General features: G+C 42.7%; 8 protein-coding genes and 1 non-coding gene; 3 read left to right on the top strand and 6 right to left on the bottom strand.

The window, feature by feature from the left end:
- Positions 1-2,887: 2,887 nt before the first annotated feature.
- On the bottom strand, positions 2,888-2,961 carry trnI-CAU. The gene has a single exon. It is a non-coding gene; the product is annotated as a tRNA-Ile (tRNA).
- Positions 2,962-5,324: 2,363 nt separating this feature from the next.
- On the bottom strand, positions 5,325-5,921 carry atp4 (ATPase subunit 4). The gene has a single exon. The coding sequence runs from the start codon at positions 5,919-5,921 to the stop codon at positions 5,325-5,327; it is 597 nt and encodes a 198-aa protein (YP_008992343.1).
- Positions 5,922-6,089: 168 nt separating this feature from the next.
- On the bottom strand, positions 6,090-6,392 carry nad4L (NADH dehydrogenase subunit 4L). Its single transcript is given in 1 exon segment — positions 6,090-6,392. A coding segment is annotated over 1 exon segment (303 nt).
- A 1,679-nt stretch (positions 6,393-8,071) lies between these two features.
- On the bottom strand, positions 8,072-8,419 carry orf115b (hypothetical protein). The gene has a single exon. The coding sequence runs from the start codon at positions 8,417-8,419 to the stop codon at positions 8,072-8,074; it is 348 nt and encodes a 115-aa protein (YP_008992341.1).
- A 589-nt stretch (positions 8,420-9,008) lies between these two features.
- orf123 (hypothetical protein) lies at positions 9,009-9,380 on the bottom strand. The gene has a single exon. It carries the CDS (start codon positions 9,378-9,380, stop codon positions 9,009-9,011), a length of 372 nt encoding a protein of 123 aa, YP_008992340.1.
- Positions 9,381-9,862: 482 nt separating this feature from the next.
- ccmFc (cytochrome c biogenesis FC) lies at positions 9,863-12,104 on the top strand. One transcript has 2 exons: positions 9,863-10,615; positions 11,556-12,104. Exons 1-2 carry the CDS (start codon positions 9,863-9,865, stop codon positions 12,102-12,104), a joined length of 1,302 nt encoding a protein of 433 aa, YP_008992339.1.
- A 4,284-nt stretch (positions 12,105-16,388) lies between these two features.
- Positions 16,389-17,297, top strand: orf302 (hypothetical protein). The gene has a single exon. The coding sequence runs from the start codon at positions 16,389-16,391 to the stop codon at positions 17,295-17,297; it is 909 nt and encodes a 302-aa protein (YP_008992338.1).
- A 4-nt stretch (positions 17,298-17,301) lies between these two features.
- Positions 17,302-18,264, top strand: orf320 (hypothetical protein). Its single transcript has one exon. It carries the CDS (start codon positions 17,302-17,304, stop codon positions 18,262-18,264), a length of 963 nt encoding a protein of 320 aa, YP_008992337.1.
- Positions 18,265-20,009: 1,745 nt separating this feature from the next.
- Positions 20,010-20,354, bottom strand: orf114 (hypothetical protein). The gene has a single exon. It carries the CDS (start codon positions 20,352-20,354, stop codon positions 20,010-20,012), a length of 345 nt encoding a protein of 114 aa, YP_008992336.1.
- Positions 20,355-23,200: the final 2,846 nt, after the last annotated feature.

Here is a 23,200-nt window from a genome sequence, read left to right as displayed (position 1 = left end):
TGCGGCATTCAACTGAATGAAGATGGCATGAAGACGATTGCTGCTCTCCTTGCTTAGCTTGTGGGAAACTAGCTCTTATAAGAGCAGCCTTTCTCTTATATACGATGCTATGTCCGAGAATCTAAGATCAGACTTGTGCCTTTCTGCTTTCTCCTTCTCGTTAGCTGCTCTTGCCTTGTTAATGGACGAGGAAGTGACATGACATATAAAGAATAGGAATCGATCTAGCTGCTTCTCCTAGAGATGGAGATGCGGCATAACCGTATGAACCGTACTCGTCTGCTTCTTCTTCCTCGAGTGCTTTAGTAGGGACATATGGAAAGGGCCTAACTGCTGTTTTAGTGAACTTGTGTCCATCTGCTTTCTGCTTCACTTCAAAAGAATGACGTAGGTAGACTAGAAGGAAGAGTTTCAGGCTCAAGGCATAGTAGAAAAAGGCAATTGTACTTCCCTCGGGTCATGAGCTGCTTTTCTAGTTTCATTCCAACAAGAGATGCAAGCAACAACTAAGGGAATAGGGAATAGGGAGCTTCGGGAGGAGCACTTCCACTACGGGATAGAGAATAGGTCCTGTTTTGGATGGAACAATCTTTGAAAGAACTTTCAATTAAATAAGAGCTTTTACTCCTCGGCAAGTAGAGTTACCTCAGCCAGTTACCGGTACCTCTGTCCTTTCTTCTGTTAGCTATCTCAACTCTTCGAGTCGAGTTCTATTCTAGTTGCTATAATCAAATTATCCCATTGAGTTGTGAGTGGACTATATAAACATGCATAGCTGCGCCTTATGAGGGACTTTTTAGTTGCTTTGCTTATGCCAGCTAGCTTTTGTAGGCTTGGTTGCTTCTTTCGGCTTGTACGCGCTGTTACGCGATAGAGCAATGAATGAGTCTTCTTGCAAGCAATGGTGTTCTACATGAATGGATTCTTCGCTGGTGGTTCAATATTGCGCTTGTCCACATCGGTTGACTGATGACGTGTCCAAAGCCTGTACGTTCATCAGAAAATATTTCTAGGTCCCAATAGACCCAATGCCAAATAGCTGCCAAAAAGCATAAGCCAGAAAACACAATATGCGCCCCAGCTACACCTTCGTAACTCAAAATCCCACGGATGAAGCTGAAGCACCTGATTTACGAATCAATCAAAGGAGCCACAAACAAAGGCCAAACCATGTTTCAAAAGCATCCGAATTAGCATTAATAGACGTAGAAAGAGATCCCCTACGGCCTTTGCTATCGCTCCCGTAGGTAAAGGGTGCCTATCTTCAAAGCTACTTTCTTAACAAACTCTAGCTCTAGGGCTTTCTAGGTTTGGAAAAAAAGATCTTCCTTATCCAAATCCATCTGAACCCGATGAGAAATTTACCAGAAAGAATCAATAGGAGGCTAAAAGCGCTTCCTTCTTTCGGTTGTATCGAGGGACCCGGGTCTATACCTATTTTCCTATCCGGGTTGATCCTTTTCTTTTACTAATTCCCCTATTCAGAAAGATGAATCTCCGGTTTGATAATGGGGAAAGGGACGAAGACTAAGGTTCTGCTTTTCCTTTGGATGCCCATTGGCGAGTGTCTTAGTAAGCCGTAGACCTTCCATTCTGTATTGCGTAACCATAACCTATGTTGGTTTATCGGGCTCTGCCCTCCTATTCGAGCAAGGCTAAGGGTTTTTCTTTCTTGGTTGAGGCCCGGCCCGACCTTCTTGTGTGACTTGAGGCTTGAAATGCTCTTTCCATTTCCTGAGCCTGAGGCGAGAGCTTGCTTTACCGGCTTCATCAGATGCTATAGACGAGACCACTTATGTCACTTAATTGTCTGCCTTATCTCCTACACCAGCAAACAAGCTAGTGGATATCTCCCACAGCAGAGAATAAGCGACTCTCCGACTCTACTGTCTCGACAGTGCCTACTTCTTACCCTCCTTAAAAGGTTCATTCTGAAGAGCCGCGATCCATTTTTGACTTATTTAGACTTATATGCCGATAAAAGATAGCACGAGGATTTCCATTCATCAACTCCATCTTGAATGGAAGTTTTGCCATCTCCCCTGGTGAGAAATGTTGACACCGGTCCAAAGTTCGGCTAGAAATCTCTTAATAGAAGGAAGAATTGGCCAGCACCTACTATTTATTTTATTATGGAAGAAAGGAACGAAAAGCGGCTCTTCCTAGGACAGGTGAGGAAGCGGCGAATCCGTACACGGAAGAAAGAAAGAATGGAGATCTACTTTGAAGCTAAGATCTTCTGAGAGAATGCCCTATTGAAGAATCTAATAGAATCGTGTGCGACTCATGAGTGAGGAGACACATCACATCTGAGGGGCGAGACAGCGCCTTCTAGAGCTTCCAGAGGGTCGGACTCAAGTTACATCTTATGAAAGCGGGTGATTCAACCGGCACTCGTACACAAGGCCTTACTAAGATAGGCACGTCCCTTTCCCCTTATTGATAGTAGCAGAATCCATCCCCCTTGAAGGGAAAGAAGAACTGCAGCTCGATTTGAGATGAAATCTGGCAATAGCTCTAGGGCAGATTCTGCACCGAGTTGGGATTGAGCTTTGACTAAAGGAAAAGCAGGAGCGCTTTGTCAGAATCATAGCACGTCGCATTGTGAGAGGGCACGCCCAGCAATCCCACTAACCCACTAAGGGCGGTTGGCATAAATAAGATTATCGCCACGGGACGTTGTCATATCTTTTTCAAAACTTCACCGAGTCACCTCCGCGGGTCCGGTCTGCTTGATCCATCGTAGTAGTGACCACTATCCGTACGTACCAACGGCCCCAGATCTTTCTTTAATAAGACTTGCTTTTTAGCTTCGACTTGGTGGGACTAGATCGAAAGGGCGGCGGGTACTTTGACTGCCTTGTATCAGGTGAAGAGAGGGGGGTGGTAGGCTTAGTAGGGCTCGAACCTACAATATCACCGTTATGAGCGGTACGTTTCAACCAATTAAACTATAAGCCCTTACGGATCTCTACATGCAATTCGCTCACTTAGGGAAGAGCGGATGGAAAGAGGAGGCCTTTGCTTTATCTGCTTCTTTCTCTTCTCAGGAATGAACAATTGGATAAAAAAATGATTTCTCTATTTTATTATTGTTTATAGATATATATAGAATATTATATGTCTATTATTATATATATATATAATATAATTATATTTATATATAATAATAATATAATTTAAGCAAGCGGCCCTTTCGCGACTCACCGCTTTCCGGCTCGCAACGGCTCAAACGGGCGGGGGCTCTCTATTTGCTTGCAATGACGGCTGTTCGCCTTTAGTTATTTAGTTAGAAGTAGAGGGTTTTTTGTTTTTGAACACAATTTTATTTAAAAGAAAGTAAAAAAGTATGGATGAAGTCAGAAAAAGTACATATAAATAAGGAGTTCGAAAGAAAAACATAGAAGCCCACAAAGGACTTAGCGCCGTGACAAGTGGTATCAGAGCCAAAGGTTGGGCCAAGCCATGGCTAGTGGAAAGAACCCGTAGGCTAGTGCCATCGAAGAGGCTCGACGGAGGTTCGAATCAAGCGAAACCAAAGGCATTCGTTGGCACCCGAGATGCTAAGGGTCGAAAACTCACTTTTGGGATATGGAGCGGCTTGTCGGACTACGTCCGAGGAGGCGTCGGTGAATACGGCTGCCATGTTTCTTGATAGTTCAGCCAAGTTTTGGTGGCAGACCTCCAAATCTTCTATCTTTAGAGGAATTCAATGCAATGATTAATGATTGTGGCATCATTGACTGCGGTTATGAGGGCAGCAAGTATACCTGGTCGAATAACCAAGAAGATGGGGGCTTTGTTTGGGCGAGGCTTGACAGAGTTTTCACTAATCCGGCTTGGGCTGATGTTTTCTCCTCTACTATGGTGAAACACTTACCACGCTCAACATCAGATCATTCTCCTATGCTTATCCAGATTGACGAAGGTGTGTCTTTTCATCCATCTTCATTCAAATGCCAGAACATGTAGATTAAAGACCCCGACTTCTTAAAAATTTTATAGTATTCGTGGGCTCCTTTGGACATATTTTTTCAGAGACTTAAGTAAAGCATCTGAAAATCTGGAATAAGGATATCTTTGGCAACATCTTTGATAATGTGAATAAAGCCGAAGACAAACTGCTACAAGCACAAATTCCACTTTTGATAGGCCCGAAAATTCTTTCACAAAATAATCCATCTTTTTCCGGTTTATTGGTTTTGTAATGAAAAGTATAGGGTTTTGTCACCTCTCCAACTATCTCCCCATTAGGTAGGATTTTAGTGGCCCAAGCGCTTATTTGTTGAGGAGAAACTAATCCAATTCGTAGCTGTTGGTGTTTATACCGATCGATCATAGAATACAAATTCGGATTTATTCCGATTAAGCTTCCTTCCTATTAATCTGGAAGTTTTTCTCAGATACAAGGAAATGATTCAGTTCCAGAGCTAAAGATCGTAGTTCTCGAACTAGCAGCCTGCCTCGTAGAGCTCTCTCCTGAGGAACCTATAGATCCTTCCTCTCCTAGCAGGGGGGGAAGGGAAATACGCACTTATATATTATATGATGCTATGCTGCTGCTTTCTTTCTCTTCAGTTGCCTATCCCGCTATTGGTGATGGCGGTGCAACTCGTGCTGCTTAAACGAGGTGATTCAGGATCAACGAATGGCTCTGGATCAAGGCCAGATGACACCTACCATCCAATCCAGTGGTTTATCTCTCTACATGCCCATGTCTTCGCCTCGGATTTGCCCCGCTGCTCTCATCGCTATAACCCAGCCCAGTCAAAGATTCTCTACATGTATGATTAGCTACCTCGCTACGCATACCTTACAGGCCGATAGCTAGTAGCCTCGACAGATAAGGATTCAGTTGGTAGAGTGAAAGCTGCAGTATAGATAGGAGCATGGAAAGAAGGATCGGTGGACAAAGTACTGGAGAGAAAGCTTATGGTCTCTATGCCTGCTGAAGTCAGCTATTCATTTCCAGGTATTCCGTGTCTAGTTTGATAGAACCAGGAGTGGGAGATGGAGTCGATTAGTTGACTAAGTAGAAAAATTATACTTCTAAATGAGTTCAGCCTTTTCCTTTTCTAGTAAAGCTACTACGTACCTTTTCTATTTAGAAGCTTTTTCTTTCACAACTCTTTCTGTCATAACGGAAAAAACCTCATGCGGATCTAAGCTCTCGAAAAACCTTCCTTCTTCTACTATTGATCTTGTCGGTCAGTATATCTGTCGTGGGGTATGATATTCCAGAATTTATCAAGTACTTGCTGCACTTCCTGAGAAAGAAGTCGTCTTGGTATTGGATCCGCTCTTCTGTGAACATGAATTAGATTCTATTCGTTTTCTTTATTCTTAAGAGAACCCCCCACCCGAACCATTTTTAAGACCCCCAAGCCCTCTCGAATGAGTTCTACTATAGAAACTTTCAACGTAGACCCGGGGACAAATCTTTCACTCACTGATAAGTGAAACGCTGTGACTAGATCGTCCTGAAGACGGATGCGACGAGAAGAAGTGGCATTTGGAAGTGTTGCTGACTTAACATTTAGGTTTCGGCATAAGAAAGCTTGCACTGTCTTTTCGCACTTAGGCGCACAGCGTGCCATTGGTAATGATTCTACTACGGTGCCACAAATTCGCAAGCTGATCCTAAGTAATCGTTGTTGTTCATTGGATTCCGGAGGAACTACTTCGTTAGGATTGGGGAATTGCTGCGATTCTTCCTGAATAGCCTGGATTCTCCCGTCGAGAGTCATTTTGAAAGTCTTTCCTAAACTCTTCCGACTGAATATGATAAAGCCTATAAAACAACGAGCTACTATCATTTCTTCATTATAGATTGAGATCTTCTTCGAACTTGATGCACAAATAGATAGAATAGCAGCAAATAGCATCTTTCTAGCCTGCATATTCGTGGAACAAGATCTCATTTAGAAAACCTTATCTCTATCTTTCAGCAACTGAACGGGAAGTGGTTTAGGAAAGGACTTTAGAATCGGATGTGCTCGCCCAGCGAGAAAGGCCCTGACCCTGCCAACCAAGAAAAAGAAAGAAGAAAAGGAGAAATTCGTATTTTGGTAACTCTCTAGGAGTCATGTTTAACCTTGAATGCTATTAATAGATTCTACAGCAATAGTCCCTCGGACTCGGAAAGTAATAACGAAAATGGCTAACCCAATAGCAGATTCCGCAGCTGCCACCGTTGAAACCAATGAAGCAAATGATTGACCCATCATATCATCCGAAGAAACGGAAAATACCAAAAAGTTCGAATTCACAGCTAATAACATTGATTCAATTGGCATTGACATAATAGGAATATTTCGTCTATTAAGGAGGATTCCCCGAATACCTGAAATAGAGATGATCATAGAAAATGTAAAATATTTAATAGGATCCGTGTCGGGAACGTAGAATGTAAGAAAAATGCAAATGTTATAACCAGTATGTCGGGAAGGCTGTCCCTTACAACGAAAGGGAATCGTTGGTTCCTTACCCTTCTGAAAATGGAGATCATTGAGTTGGTTGGTACCTCATACGGGAGTTCTCTTCGTTAAGTCTGCTTATTTTCTTTTCCAATTCAATCATTTCTTTCCATTCGATACTTCGTCTCTTTAACTCACTGTCGGCGTTGCTCCCCAGAAATAAGTTTCAAATCTCCCCTGGGAAGCAGTAAGCCGCCACTCACTTGCCATCCACACTCAAACCTGTCAACAAGCAAATAAGAACATTAGGTTCGCTATACACTCACGGAACACTAAATTAAACCCAGTGACCAGATAGTGCAAAATGAAAACCAATGCAAGGCAAGAACCCGATTATCTAAGACGCGGGGTTGCTCTGCTAATAGACCCCCTTGAACAATTAGAATCCTAGCACACTTTTCACTATGAGAGCTCTTTGTATACTTGCGTAAGAGGCTTTTTCCGTGATTCCAGTTAGGGACTCGGGTGCCCTTTTTTCATATTTTGGTACTGCCCCATAAGAAGAATCAGTAGGCTGGTCAAGTAGCCTTTTTGATGCATAAGATAAGCTGGAGGGCTTCTCCCAATCATTCTATTTTCGTTTGTGGAGTCCTTTCCTTTGAAAGCTTCTTTAATTGAATTCAAAGATCGATAGCTGTGAAGCATGCTGTCTTATTACGATGAAAATAGCAGGTTATCTTCCCCGCCTTGAATCAATATATAGAGAAAGAGAGACCGATGCCAAGAAGTCTTCCCAAGTAGCTTGCTTAAGGTGGTTCGTCTGACCAAGAAAGAAAGTCCAAAAGGAATGGGATATTTTGCCAGTAGATCTGATTTCGCGAGATGCGATCCAAAATATGAGACTGGATGCCGAAGGCGCCCTTGGGGTGATCTCGTAGTTCCTACGGGGTGGAGATGATGGGGTTAGACAGCTTTTCCGCGGGCCTACTGCGAAGAAAAGGTTCGCTCGGTGTAGGTATAACCTTGATGCGCGTAGCTATTGCCTTGATCCCTTGGTCTGCTCGGGTCATTCCATTCCATTGATACACTGCTCACAGATCAGTCCATTGATACGCTCATCGGGCTCGTCGTTAGGGGCTGACAAGGAGAGGAATCATTCCCATCGGTGAAATGAATCTCTTCTCCCAGCTCTTCTAGTTTGGTTTAATCAGAAAGAGTAAGTCTTTTAATAAGTCCACATTGGCCGATAAAGCCGATAGTGGTTGAGAAAAGACTGAGCTTAATAGAGCTCCAAGTGGAGTTCACTCAGGAGATCAAGAACTCCTAACCGCATTCTTCGGATATTAGCAACTAGGTATTAACAAACCGGGCTTTAAGTCCGAAAAGAAAGAAGTCACTCGGCTTGGGCTCTACTAGTCGATAAGAGCTAGATAGTTCCTGGGCACAGAAGGTCCCTAGCTGCCTTACTCTGCTATTAGTCCGCTGAGGTAACTCCTTGGCTTAGGGCCTTTCAGGAGATTAACAACAAGACTTTAAGAAAGAAGGAAGTCCACCTTTGGCTTTGGCTGAGAGTAGAATAGTGGATAGACTCTTACTGGGAGAAAGAAAGCGCTTCTTCGCTGTCTATTTACCCTTCGGATCGGACCTGTATTGCTTTAGTCCTTTGACTCTGAACGAAGGGACTTTCGGTTACTGCAAGGATCAAGGTCGATCAAAGCAGGAAAGTTGAACTCATTAGCTGCTAATTGTCCAGGGAAGTCAGTCCTTGGCTTAGTCATCGAAATCGACCGATTGAGAAATTTCTTAGGTAGTGTCGAAATCGCTGTGTTTAGATTCTTGACCTCTGCTTGCCGATCGGTTACAAAAGATCGAAAACAGATCGATTGGTAGAGGCGGCCTTTGGCTAGAGAGGGCTTGGTGGACCAGAACCAATCAGCTGCATCTGAAGGGCCATACACTCCCTCAAGTGATCCCTGAACATAGGCCTGCCAGGACCCCGCCATAGATAGCGATGGTGCTCGGTAGCCGGGTAATCCAAACGGAAAGAGGCGCCTGTTCTCGTCTGTAGGGGATCCGAAGGGACGACATGGAAAAAGCTCTAAACGCAGTCAAGTTCTAACTCAGTCGCGGGAGTCTCCCTTGTCCAGTAGCCATTCTGAGTGGGGAGTGCCATGGCACATAATGAGATCTTTCTTACCCAAGAAGCCGGTATAAACGAAACGGTCTAGGGCATATACGCACCCATAGACACTAAAGCAAAGCTAAGGTAACCAAATTATTGGTGTGACTCCCAGCGGATCAATGGTTTTTAGCTGCCCAAGGAAAACCTTTACGAGACCTTTTTACTGGTCTTCCCGCGCCTATGCCACTCGGAGTTCAGAGTGTTGTTAGCTGGTTTAACTGAGTCGGGCATAATGCATTCGCACTGGGAACAGAGCTTCTAGATTCTTTGATTCCCTTTATTTCATGTACCACAAGTAGACCCGGTCAGAATAAAGACACCTTCTGAAACTACTAGCCGGGGAACGAAGAGATTCCGAAAGGTCTCAGATCGTGACATAGATCTATCTGCACAGCAAACACTCCGCATATCTACCCTTTCCCCTTGCTTTCATTTCTTTCACTGGAACCAGTTCCATTCTTCCTTCTCTCAATCAAAGGAAGGGAATGCAACCTTGATCGGCAAATCCTTTCCTTATTCAAGAACTTCTGCACCACCTTCTTAGTAAGACTTGAGTAAGAGACCGCTTCCACCCATTTCGTTAAATAAGAAATTGCAAAAATAAGAAAAGCCCATTGGAGGGGGAGATAGGGCCATCCATTCCCCACATAGAGAAGGGCCATGGGGCAACCCTCTTTTTTTGTTTTGTTTGCAAGGGACAAGGGAGCTGTAGGAGCATTGATCTTATCCGCATTCATTTGGCACTTGTGGGCATTTCCTGCATCTGAGGAGTGTTCCATCATGACTTCGTTTAGATAGGATTTATCCACTACGGATAAACCCCATGGATAGCCTCCGAATTGTTCTCCTTTTCTGTTGCCCCTGGAGGATATTCCCGAGTCTTGATATACTGCAACATGTCATGGTACCACGGTCTCCCATCAGGCTCCTCTTCTATATTTAAGCAATTGGGCTATCTCTTGCTTCAATTTGCAGCGGTTGCAAGTCAACTCCACAGTCTATCTTAGTCATTGAGGCTAAAGTGGGCAGAGCATCTGCAAACTTCTTTTTCTCACGACTGAGATGAAAGAAAGTGACTTCTTCAAACTTCTCCAATAGCTGGGAGAGAGATTTCTGATAAGGGATCAGACCACTCCTGGTGTTCGAACTAGTCATTAATGGTCGGCTTAATTCGTATCCTTATCCTTTCGGTATGTGTTGTGAACACTTTCATTTTTAGCCTCTCATCTTCTCTAGAGAAGCAAAACTCTAAGGGATAGAACAGATGGTCCAACTACATAACTTTTTATTTTTAATTACTTCCATGGTCGTGCCTCGTGGCACGGCAGCACCCGTACTATTGAAATGGTTCGTCAGTAGAGATGTTCCCACAGGTGCCCCTTTTTCCAATGGTACTATAATTCCTATTCCTATCCCTTCATTCCCTCTTTTGGTCTATCTACATTCAAGGAAATTCATACGCTCCACAGACAGAGCAAAAAGTAGAGTCTTGGTCAGAGCAAGCCGTCCTATTCTATTACCAGACATAATTGGGAGAAGCTCATCCGAAACTAGAGCTAGAAACGCCCTATTTCGTTTCGTTCCCGTTCTTCATTTCCTTCTTCTCGGGGACAACTCATATTTAGAATCTTTCTGCGGTGTGCTCGGTTTACTATTCTTTCGTACTTTCTTCTTTTTACCACGCGATAGGTCAGCGAAGCGTGAGCGGGCGCGGAGAAGGAAAGGCCAAACACTTCGGCCTAACGGGAATAAGCAAGGACGAAATGAGAAGATGAGGTGCCCCGGGCACCCCCAAAGAAGGGTCGAAGCTTTTCGGCCTGTAGCTTTCCCCGTCCCCCCTTCGTCGTGCGGTGCTTGTGTGGGGGATGCGCCACCAGAAATCGGGCTTGAAGCTCTCACCTTACCAACGAACCGACAGCTGATGGCTGTTGGTCACGACGACTACCAAAAAGCTCCAATGAAGATGAATATTTCACATGGAGGAGTGTGCATCTTTATGTTAGGTGTTCTTCTGTCGTGCGACCCGGCGGCTTATGTGCGACCTGTGGCCCATGCCTCCTATTTGTTCAGGGCGGGCGGCGTGAACTCTGATTCGATCCGGGTATTCAATCCCGCCGCTGAGATGCTCAGTTGACTCCTTAACCTTGATAGGAAGATGGCTTATTCAATAATTCGTGCATAAGGGTAAGGAACTTTGGATGAACTAATGCGAATGGGTGTAAGCTTCGCTGCTCGGAAACACCCAGTGCTGACCACACTGAGAGACACGAAAGCGCAGGTAACGCCAGTTGGCGAAGTGGCGTTAAGCATTCCTAGCGGTACGAAAAGAGAGGTCGTGATGATATCATCTACGTCCGTACCGCTCCTCGTGGAGTAGATCCCGCATCCAACCAAGTCTTTGACCAGGGAACGGGAGAATTCCCACTACCGCTGGCAGGCCAGCCGGGCCGTGAGCGCGGTGGGAACGGGCTTCCCAAAAAGCCGGCCCGGGCCGGGGTCAGCATAGTAGAATGAAGGGGACGGCCGTTGTGTTGGCAAAGCCAACTTCTTGGGTTTCGGGCGGAGAAAAGCGGACGTGGGGACTCGGGTCGGGGCGCAGCGCAACTAAGAGAGCCATTCCATTTAGGGCGAGACAAAATAAATGGGCCGGCCCGGGCGGTCTGGTGTCCGAGCCGATTGGTCAGACGACGACTACTTCTTAGATTCTTATTATTAGCCTACCCCGGAATGGAATAGAAAGAACGCGAAACGCTAGCGCAACAGGGTCGGTTTTTTTGTGGGGGATAAGCTTGTGAAGAAGCAAGCTATCCCCGCCCCGACGGTAGCTGCTAGCTTTCCCCATCTCTCCTAAACTTCCCCCGGTCTTCGGCCCGAGCTGTATGAGGCAGAAACTCGTCCCACGTACGGTTCGGAGGCCGAGCCCCACCCCAGCAGTCAGGGTGCGACTTAGGTCAACTAACACAAAGAAGATAGAGTTCACTCAACGATTGCCTTTGGGTTCCGAACTCCATATGGGGAAGGAGCGTTGTTCTTTGCGAGGTCTCGATCATTTACATGGACCCACTTTTCATTCCATTTGTGGGAATTTGATGATCTATAAACCGTCCCTAACGAACGATCGGCTCATCTTTGAGCATGATGAATCACTTCGTGCCGACCTGTTGCCAATCCACTTTCCGACCTCATATGAGAATGGAAAACTTGAGCATTTTCTGCATCGGTGGATGAAGAATCGCGAACATAATAATTTCTGGTTGACCATGTTTCCAGAAAAAAGATACTTTCGAGAAAGGACGAGCACGACTGAAGTGGCTATACATACAAATCTATTTACGGATCTATATGCTTTGATTGGAACTGGAAGTTCCAGAACTGGCGGCTGGTATACCACCATAATGAAACTGCCTTTTTATTTTTTTATTCGGATCGGATTTATGTTGGCTTCGTTGGGAGGCTGGCATAGTTTGTTACGTCAGCTCCAAAAGGAGTTGTTGCCTTGGAATTGATAAAGTTCCGTGGAGTTCATAATTGCATAAAAGAAGTAAAAGTAGTGGCTGCGGCTAAACTCCTCTTCTACTGTCGTCCCTTACTTGACTTCAGGTAGATATTTTCATTGAGAATGAGAAGCTTGCAGTGATAGGATGACAACCGACTGTCTCATTTAAAAAGAGAAATCCTTTTCTTGACCTCTCTATTGAATTCAACTCTTAAGCTTAAGCCAATCGTTTAGTAATGGATTCAATATGCTGTGGATGGAGTCCAAGTACAGTCTTTGATCACGTAGAGATGGTTTTCATACTTCTCTTCTTGCCAGCTTTACGATTTCAAAGTTGTAGGTCTTGTCACATGAAATCTTTTTTTCCAATATGAGTCAAGTCCGAGAAATACGAGAATTCTTCAAGCGTGCGAGAGCAAAGAAATCCACTCTGAACTATCTAACTAAAGAAATGAATCTTTTCTTTTTGAAGATTAGGCTGATGGAATAGTGGGCTTCGCTTAGGTCCTCAATTAGTTGTCTATTTGATACAAGGAAAAATTGCATATCATATATAGAGAAAGATCTGTCAATCACTCATTCAAGTCTAGGTTTTCCTAAGTCCCGTAGTGGCCCCCTTTGTCTAAGTCGTCGAAGTTGGATTTGTTTTTGTGTGAGAATGTGTAAGAGCTGAAGTTGCATCAAGGACTGACTTTCTCTTTCTTCGTTGAGCGCGTCTATCTTATAGAGTGGTCTACCCGTCTCACTTGCTTAGTCGGTAAGGTACCTTAACCTTGAAGAAGGGCCATTTCCCTCTCGTCCTATTGTGGTAAGGTAGCAGTCAAGTCTTGGAAGCAAGCAACCTTTTGCCAGTCTGGTTGTCTGATTGAGTAGCCCCGCAGTCCGTCCAGCCTAGTTTCCTAAGAGTGGTCGATGTCGGCTAAGTTCCTTTTGTTTTGTTAATAAAATAATATCATCGTACTTGTACTTCTTTTTTAAACTTTTAGCTATTTGCTATTTTCCGGAGAGGAAGCTGTTTTTTGTAGATTGAGATGGATTGATCTTCGCTATCGTGCCTCTTCCTTCTACCAGTTGATACTGCGGCAGTGCCTAATATGAGTTTGCTCCTGCCCCAGACAGCTTCGAGGTTCCCATCGATCGATTATCGATTACAGAGGTTTCAACCAGCTTATGCTCCCCTTTCTTTGATCGAGTGCTATTTCTATAAAAAAGATTGAGTAGGAAAAACTGGAATTGGCTTTAATCGAGATTGCCTCGGCTTCTTAGGCACATGAGGAACCGGTCGAACATCTTTTCAATCGAAATCCCAATCAAAGACAAGTTCTACCAAGGCCAGGATCAGAAAGAGAAGATTCACTTTCCGGAATTCCAAGTGACATGATTCCTTCAGGTTCAGTCGAAGAGATCGAAGCGAAGTCATCAATTCAACCATTCGCATGGTCTCCCCTAAGACTGACCTCTTTTCAAAATGAACCGAACCCCCTGTTTTTTCAGGCTCTTATGAAGCCTTAGGGCGATATTATTCCTCTAACATTGGGAACTTCGCTCACTTCCTCAAACACTTGAGACTGAGGCGCATTCGAAAGAATACATCTATGACAAGAGAATTAGGTATAGGAAGAATAGATCTACGCTTCGAGCTGCTTTAGAGCTAAAGTAGTCTTTCCTCGTCAGCAGTCACGAGACTGTCTCTCTTCTATTAATGTAATGAATTTATGGCACCTTTCTTTCACCGAAGGTGCTTGATAACCAGACACCAGGCAGGAATATGAACCTTTTTTCTATATCCAATTATGCTCAAAGCGATCTTAGCCCAAAAGGCTTTACCATCCGCTACTAAGATGAGTTTAGCAGGACGTAAAGAATGAAAATGATAGGACTCGGTGAATACCAATCCGATAGATATCTCTCTTCTTATTTATAATAAAGTCCGCTCAATGGTAGCATGAAAGCGGATAACCAAAGTAGGGTAGGTCTTAGTCTCTCCGGGTATGAGCTCCCAAATCATTTAATTGAATCCGGAGGTGACTCCGCTCCCTTTCTCAGTGAAGGATGAGTTTTTGCCTGTGTTCACATCTTCTCCTTTCATGGTTTATATATCCTCCAAGAGCGCTTATTCTCCATCAATGGCGATAATGCCGCATCTAAGAGCCTATTCATGTGCAGCCTACTCGGATTAAGGAAAATCCGGTGCAGTGCTTGATAAACTTTCGATGCCCGCCTAATGTGCTTCTGGCTGGAAGCAGCCTATCCAATCCCATTAAATAAAGGATATTTAACCCTTAGGGAAAGCAACTCGACTGGTTGGAGAGGAGTACTCGATTGAATTTTCTCTTGGTGCCCATTTCACTTGTGATCATATCCCATGCTATTAGAAAAAAGGTTCTGAGCCCACATCCTCCAAGCTAACTGCAAATACTCCTGACCTTTACCCCTCTATCCCACCGCTTTATCCTGTCGCCCTTTCTGGCTTTCCAAAGAAAGCGGTCAAGTCTATCCTTCTTCTTGTCTTGCACTTAGTCTAAGGGGAGAAAGTTACGTTAATTGCTTAGTTCGACAGGAAGACGAAGGTGTTGAGTGCTAACGAAGAGATGACGGAACGATGGCTTAGTCGTTAGACTCTGGAGCTTAGAAAGAGCGTGGAATGGAAATAGCAAGCGAGTAGAAGGTTCGGAATCGAATCCGCTCAAGTTGAAGAAGCTGTGAACTCGAATTTATTAGGTAGGAATCGTGGAATAAAATAAGAAGCTTCAGCCGGAGAGCCTTTTTTAGCGCTTGTTAGCGCGCTTTCTTCCCTTGCATGTACCCCGCATAGACCTAAAGGCTTTCCAGGGCCTTCAAAAAAAAGGGAATGCAGCTATATTTCAGGATATAGGAAGCGAAGCAACCTTTGTTCGTAAGTTGATTCGTGAATTGATTTAAGAGGACTGAACAGATGTTTTTCGGTTCTTATGGAACTAATAAAAATAACAAAATGAATGATACTTTAAATGATTCCTCTAATGAAACCCTTTTTGGTGTTGGTGAAGAAGGCAGGTCAATCATGGCAGGAGGTGCTAGCATTGAGTAAGGTCGTGAAGTCCGTTGGTAACCTTATGGGTAGGAATTCCTGTGAAGAAGATTAAGATTAGGTCTTAGAAGAGCAAAGAAAGACTAGTTGTAACTCTCCTGGAACTAGGGATGTCTGTTGTTTGTTTCCCCCAAGGCGGGTCTTGTTTGTGCTCGCTCTTCCTACGCCTTTTCGTGACGCCTTTGCTGTGCTTTGTGCTCTTTCCTATTGTTGAAGGCTGAAGAACTGGATTACCTGAAGGCGCGGCCGAAATCAAGGCTTCCTTAGGATCATGCCCTGGGATAAACTTCCTTGTCTGTTGGTTTGTGCTAGTATTGAGGTGCGAAGCGAAGTCAAGGGGCAAAAGGTTCGTCGAGTAGTTTGGTTAGTACTTTAACTACAGGTTCGGTTCGCATATCTGGCATATTCGATTTAGCAACATCCGCAGAGCAGCCCATATCGAGGAAAGAAGAACAAAGACAGGAAAGCTCCTACTCTCGGGTCCAAGACTAACCAATGAATCCCCTAAAGTCTCTCACTTGGCCTGAGGGAATTACTAAAACTCAAACCACCAATTCAAAATACTTACTTTTGAAGAGTCTAAGATAAATAGTAAAGGAAAACAATTGAATTCCCTCTTCAATAGACCGAAGGGGCAAGAGAATCTTGTATTCATCTTAGGAAGGAGCTTCAAGCGAAAACTACAAGGCCCTTGAGAAAGCTGAAAGCCAAAGCAAGTCCGCAAGTGAACTGAAGAAAAAACAAGGCGCCAAGCGAAGCCAGGAAAGCAAAGGCAAGGAAACTCTTCTATAGCTGTCCCATCAGCAATCAACAAAATGCACTCACTGCGCAGAGTCAGGAACGCGACTTCCCACTTTCCTTTCGTTTCCCCTCTGGCTGCCCCCTAGCGAAGAAACAAGGCAATTTAGGAGCTGAAAGCGAACTACCCGCAACAAGGAAATCCTGGGCTGCTGGTTCCCTGTCTCTTTCGAAAAGGAACAAAAGAACTCGAAAATAGAGCCTTTTAAGACATGTTTTTCATGCGCTTTACTTTAATGGTATCTATCGCAAGGGTCGTTTAAATGCTGTTTAAGGTCGTTTTCTTGCCTATCTATGAAATATTGACTTTTAAGTCTTCGTTTTCCTAGTCGCGTAGTTCCCTTTTCAGAAAGAAAATAGAGTACAGGGTACAGATTATTAAATAAATCCTATTCTTTACTATGAAATAGAATAATCAATTCCATTATGAATAATCGTTCTGTTCTCCTCCGTTCTCTTTCTACTATCAATAAAAGTGATGTTAAATCACTCACTGACCAAATTGCTAATCTTAGAATTTCAGATATTCCAGCTTCTTCTTCATCTTCTATATCTGATTCTGTTGATTCTTTTGTTTCTCCTAATTCTCATGTGTATTCATATAGTAAAAATGTATTAGATCGTTTTTATAAAAATACTAAAGATTCTGATCTAAGACGAAGTGTAATAGATAAAACCAAATCTTCTTTGAATGAAATACCTAGTACTATATGTGATCTTACATCAAAGTCTATTGGTTTGTTTTTAAACCTTAGTTTTCGTATTTTACCAAATCAAGATTCTTTTATTACACAGAAATTAAGATTGCCTAAAACGAAAGATGGTTTAATTGCATTTAAAAATAAGCTTGGTTTATCTAAACCATCTAATGTTGGGTTATCTCAAATATCTTATGATAGTTTCATGGAGAAAGCAACAAATATCTATTCAGGAATTTTGGTTGATGCTATTACATATAATAATAGTCATTATGGACGGTTCTTGGTTCTTGTTCAATTAGGTCTTAGGTGTACAGTATGGTATGGTTTTCACCCTGGTGCTGAACTCGGCATTCCTGTTGATTGTATATTGTTTAATCCAATGGAATCATATGAGAATTTTATCAACTATCCCGATACTCATGTTCAGCATGGTTTTAATAAGATTACATTAGTAGAGAATGAAGATAATATCTTACCTAAGTTAGCTGAAGGTTATACGAGTGAGAAACCATTTTCTGATGTAAAAATACCAAATGCTAGCGGTAGTGTTTTTATGAGTGTTGGCCTTGGTTTAGCTATTGTAATATTACTTTCATTAGGTGTTTCTCCCGATTTGAATGTTATAACTGCCTAAAATTATGATTATTAAAACCTCCGAAAGTAGTTTAGTTTATACAAAGTCATATTCTTCGAATCTAATAATGAATTATTCTACTACTAGAATTGCATATTATCATGGTATTGGAAAGAATCATCATCTATATACGTTAGAGAATCTATCTCATGAAATAGGATCATTATACCCATATTGTAATATGTATCTTTCGATGAGTAGTGAAAAAATATCCAATATACAAAAGAGCATCCTTTCAGGTACTTATCGTTTATCACCATTTAGTATAAGGTTAACACCTCGTAATCAAAGTATTGATTATAATCCTTATGAATTTGTTATGCATTGTGATGAGTTTCCAACTGAACGTGTTATTCTTACTACATCAGAAGAAGACTTAGTCGTTTTAACAGCTCTTGGTAAAGTATTAAACTTAATCTTTCATTCTTTGGGTTACAATTCTATAATTATTACTACACGTTCATTTTACGAGGATGAACTTCCTTTAATCAAAAATGTTGATTGTTTGTACCGAATTGATATGAGCAATACAATGTTCACATTTAATAAAGAAGAATTAATATCGGATTTAGAATCTATTTTAGGTAAGACACCTATCTTTGATTTAGTTCTTTCCTTCCTTCATGCTGACTATAATGAATATAATGGATACTCCTTTACTAAGTTAGCTATACCACCAGTCTGTTTTCTTAGTAATGTATTACATAATTTTATTAACAATAAGCTAGATACAGCAATGATGAAATCATTCGACGATAAGCTTTATTATGAGAGGCATATGCATGAAGTATATATATATAATTGCTTATATTGTTATAATGACTTTATAAGTATAATAAAATCATTATTTGTTGATCTCGGTCTTACAGGTGATATCTATTATATAGAGCGTGGTACCAACGCACCTTGTATAATGGGCATTGTTGGATTAGATAATGCTGGTGATATATATATAAAATATGAATAGAAAGAACATGCAATAGCAAGAATAAAAACAATAGAGGTTATCAGGGGGAGATGAACATAGGAAAGAACACACCAAAGCTCAGTACGCACAGAAAGTATACCTCTATTTAGCTCTACTGGCTTTCTTATACCATAGAACCCTCACTCTTCTTTTTGTTGTTATCCGTTTGAACATCCCCGGATTGGTAGAGAGTCCTCTTGCCCAAAGCGTCTGAAGTCACTTCAACCCTTTTCATTAGCTTCCTTGTTAAGGTCAGATTCTATCATTTAGGAAATCTCATATGAGAATAAATACATTTTTTAATTGAACCTTTTTGTTCCGAAGTCAGATTGTAACAAGGTAGCCATAGGGGAACAACTTGTGGCTGGATTGAATCCTTCCTAATCCTGATATAAATAACTAAAATGCCCTTGGAGTTCCTTAAACAGTGGATCGATTGATCTCTAAGCAGTTTCAATTGATAGGTGTTATTTCTTGTTAGGAAATAAAACAGAAGCCACAAGCCAGTTGAAAGCAAAGTCAAGATAAATAGTGCACAGAACTACGAGGAGGGCAAGAGCAGTCTGGAAGAATCGATGTCTCTGAACAAGGGTTGCGCAGCTTCCCAATTCCTCACCTCGCTAGTGTAGCTTTCTCTCTCTCCAAAAGGTCTTAGTTCCGCGAATAGCCATCTACAGTGCTCTCTGTCAAAGGCTCTTTTAGTAGTAGTCATTAAATCGAGGCAATTCCAAGAGGCTTGCAAGCTAGCTCTAATCAAACCCTTGCTAGTAGCGTTTAGGCATCAATCTGCTTAGAAGATTGCGAATGCCTGATATAATCACTTTGGAGGGTATTGTGAATTCTTCTTAGACCTATTGTATGGCTTTCAACCCCTGTATGAGGATAGGGGGAATACAAAAAAAAGACCTTTCCGATACTATTTGACAAGGATGAATCCAACTAGTCCGCCAATAACTCAGTAATCGATTCTGATGAGAGTGGTAATTATGCTCTTTACCCAGATACGAGGTTGCCAGCTTCTACTTATGAGGATGGGATTGCTGCCTTTGATGCTTACTCTTCGGGTGACCTTTCTCCTTTAGTTGAGGCATATCGAAACCACTATTCCAACTAGACTATCTATACTTACCTAGGACTAAAACCTACTGTAAGTAAGAGAACAAAGAGCTAGCTACTCTTTCCCAAGGAGATATACAAAAGGGCATAGTTCCAGGGTTTAACGTACGATCCTCAAAGGGGATCACAAACGAATGATATAAGGCTCTCTAGAGGGGTGCCTTTTAGAGCTATTTATTTATTCCTAGTCCTACCTAACCTACCTTTTATTTGGATTTGTTTCGCAAGGAAGACAACTGCTACTTTTCAGCCTAAGAGTACCAATTCTACTTACAAATAACAAAGTAGCTCTAGGGAAACCAACACCTTTGGGCTCTATTTACGGTTAAACAACAAGGAACTCGCCTGATAACAAGGGCAAAAGACCCAAAGGAGAACAACTAGGAGAAGCTCTTCCTTCTATAAGGGGGTTTCGAGTAGGCATGGCGGGACCCCGAACTCTTCGATCAAGCAAATAACGTACTGGACTTTCTCCCCTAGCTGCAGCCATTAATTGCTACCTTTCGATCGTGATATTCCGGGCTAACCACCTCTTATGACAAATATCAGTAATTCCTCGTATAGGTGTTCCGAGTAGTCTTGTAGCCATTTATGGTGCCATATCCATATGTTTTGTTATAACTCGTTCGCTAAAGGCGGGATGCGGGATACCGAAACCATGAACTAAACCCTTCTCTGAGTACAGCTCTTCTCGGGGCTCCTGGTTCGACTTGTTTTCGTTTAGCTAGTTCTCCTCTTCTACAGCTATCTCGGATTCCTATTTCGTTTAGCAACAGGAGCTCTTTCTTGTTGAGTCCTTTACTCCGGCTGCAATTTAGCTCTTCTCTTACACGTATCCTAAGTACAGGACCGGCTAGAGAAAAGGGTAAAGGACAGGTAAAAGGCCCAAGAGCCGTTACCAAGGGCAAAGGTCCAGTAACCGGGTCAATAGTCTTAGTATAGCTATTTAACAACGTCTTGTGCCATATGTACATGATGTGGACTCCGAGCCCGGGCCTTGATATCAGGTATTTGCCCTGACTTCAGGCTCTTTACTTGGTTGTTGCCCTAGCTTCTGGGCCTTGGTATGAGTTATTAGCCCTGATAAACGGTATTTAGCTCTGGCCTTGGACCTTTGGACATTGACCTTTACCCTTGTTATTGGACCAAGGTACCGGAAGAGAGTTCCCCAACTAAGCGACGAGAGTTCAACAGTTAACAGAGCAAGGAGACAAAGGGGGAGCGAACCAAGACAACTACTTTTCCCCTTTCCAGCTTCACTTGAGCAAAACCCAAGCAAGATCCTACTTTTCCTACTTCATCAAGAACAAGAAACTACAGGAAAAAGCAGAATAATGAAGTAAATGCAGACAGATACAGTACTGTACAAAGTAAAGGAAAAGAAATACGCACTATAATGAAGTAACTATCAAAAAGGAAAAGAAACCAAGCAGGGGTTTACCCGGTCTTGGGATACTTCTACCCTTTCTCTCAGTAATGGCCAATTCAAACACAAGAATCTAGGTCCGATACCCGGCACCCCAGCTCTGTGTGGCATCTTCCCTCTGTGGAACCTTAGTACATGGAGAGGTACGTTACCTAGCCCGGTCCAATCCTCAACCAGGATTTGAATCTTTAGCATTAGCAAGAGCTTACTCTAAAGTTGTTTTTTCTCGATAATCAGTTGTGCTTTTGCAAGGGATTCTTGGCTAGAGAAAGGTATTGACAAAAAGGGAAATATAGATTGGAAAAGTGTTCCGCTTCGCCCCTCACTACCAATATGTGCAGCTAAGGGAACGAGTTAAGGGCTTCAGAGTTAAATAAACAAACAACATCTTCTTTCTTCCGCTCTACAGTCCGCTAAAGCTTCTCCTTGTTCTCTTGAACAGTTCCTGTTGCTAAATCAATAGGGAGTTAAAGGAATTGTTGCTAATGTAGCGGGTCAAGCCGGCTCCTTGTTTACGCGGCGAGCATAGCACAACTCCGCTGGTCGGTAACAAGCAGATCTATCTCCGGCTAGGACCTTTACGGAACTTCGTTCCTTCTCATCCGTGTTGTTCTGTCTTCCATTGCTCTTTCACGGTTTGGAAACCTGATACAGAGTTTACCGTTAGGCGGGTTTAGTCGATACCGAGTTGGAGGTGCGGTGGTCATAGATCAAATCGAAGGTTAAGCTGCCTTTTTTCATCTTATAATTGAAAGAGTTCTGCTCTTCTTGCACATTAGGAGTACCTTTGTAAACACTCTACTAAGTATGGATCGGGGTCGGACTCGGATTCTTCGTCTTATTGATTCTTTTCTTCGCCTATAGCTTCATTTCTCATTTATTTCTTCTACCCACCAATTCTAAAACTTGAAGAAAGTATTGACTTTCTGTACCTTCAAACAAAAGATCCGAATAAATATTATTTAGATCCGTGTTTTCAAAAAACAAATGTGCGCTTACCTCTTGGAGATTGACTCCTGTTGGTAAGTTTACATTCTCATTTGTATCGGAATAGACCCGTAAAAGAATGGAAAGGTGATCCACTATTTTCTCCCTCAGGGCCTCTATTGCAATTTCATTGACCTTTTGATCCTCTCAACCTCGATGGTAATAAGAAAGAATATTACACTTACTAATATTACTAAGAATTCCATAATTCAATTTACTATTCTTTGATTCGAAAGCCCTAGCCAGTGATGAACCGATTTATATACTCGCGCATCCCCGATGACAAAATCATCACCGGTATTTGACAAATCTCCTGCCAGGGTAGACCGCACTGAGCCACACAAGAATGTGGTGACACAATGAGAATAAGGGCCAGGATGATAGGAAGCCCAAGGGTTGACCCGTTGTAAAACGGAAAAACTGAAAGTAGCCTTCTGCTGAGTTAGGAGCCCGAAATCTATTTGACTTGTAATCCGGACTCAACCCAGGCGACTACCTTGTTAAACAAAGACTCGATCACTGTCCTCTGGAACTTAAGATAAGAGGAAAGCGTTAGTAGCCCGAAGGGGGAGATAGCGGGTGGAAAGCTAACCCCAAGAGGGTAGCCGACACACAAGACATAGATCGAGGAGTAAGCCGAGCTGGGCTTGCAGCAGAATGAATCTCCTTATCCAGCTCTTTGACCCGATTCTTTTTCTTTGTGAGTCTGAACTCTTCCAGCTATACATCAGAACTCCGCGACTACATCTGCCCGAACCTTTACTTGACTTTAGAAGGGATGTCAACTAGTGAAAAAGTCCCATGCCTTGAATCTAATAATAACTCGAAATATCATAAGAGAATCAAAAAAATCTTACGCCCAAAAATCCCCTTTCCTTTCTTGGTTGGACCAAGGCTTGGAGTATCCAAGACAAGTCTTCCTTCATTGGGGGAGCAGAGCAGTCAAAGAATGAAAAAAAGAAACCGATATGAATGAACTCATGGAGGCTGTCTTCCCTTTTTTAGACTCTATACAGGCTCTTACATCCACTAGTGGTATGGACCATAGATGTAAATTTCATTCGATTGTTGTTTCGGATACAATCCCTCAGGATGACCTGTGGGATGCTCTCGAGTAGGAAAACTGGAAAGAGCTCTCCAACTCGCGGGAATACAAATTGGTGGAACGCCAGAGAGAACAATACGAATCAATGATCAAGTCGATTGCTGAAGTCTTGAAGGAGAAAAGGATGGATGCTGGGGCTGACTATTGAAGACCCCACGGATATTGATAGAGCAACGGATGTCGTTTTCGACGATCTCTTCGATCGCTTTGACACGCATCCAAAGCGCAAAAACCATTTAACTAGAGTCCTTGGGAACATAGGAAATGAAAGAAGTCGGGTCTGGCGAGCATTCCTAGCCGCC

The sequence above is a fragment of the mitochondrial genome of Salvia miltiorrhiza (genome assembly GCF_028751815.1).
Source record: "Salvia miltiorrhiza mitochondrion, complete genome".
NCBI lineage: Eukaryota > Viridiplantae > Streptophyta > Magnoliopsida > Lamiales > Lamiaceae > Salvia > Salvia miltiorrhiza.
Note: the sequence above shows the minus strand (reverse complement) of the source record. Positions and strands in the feature narration are given on the sequence as shown.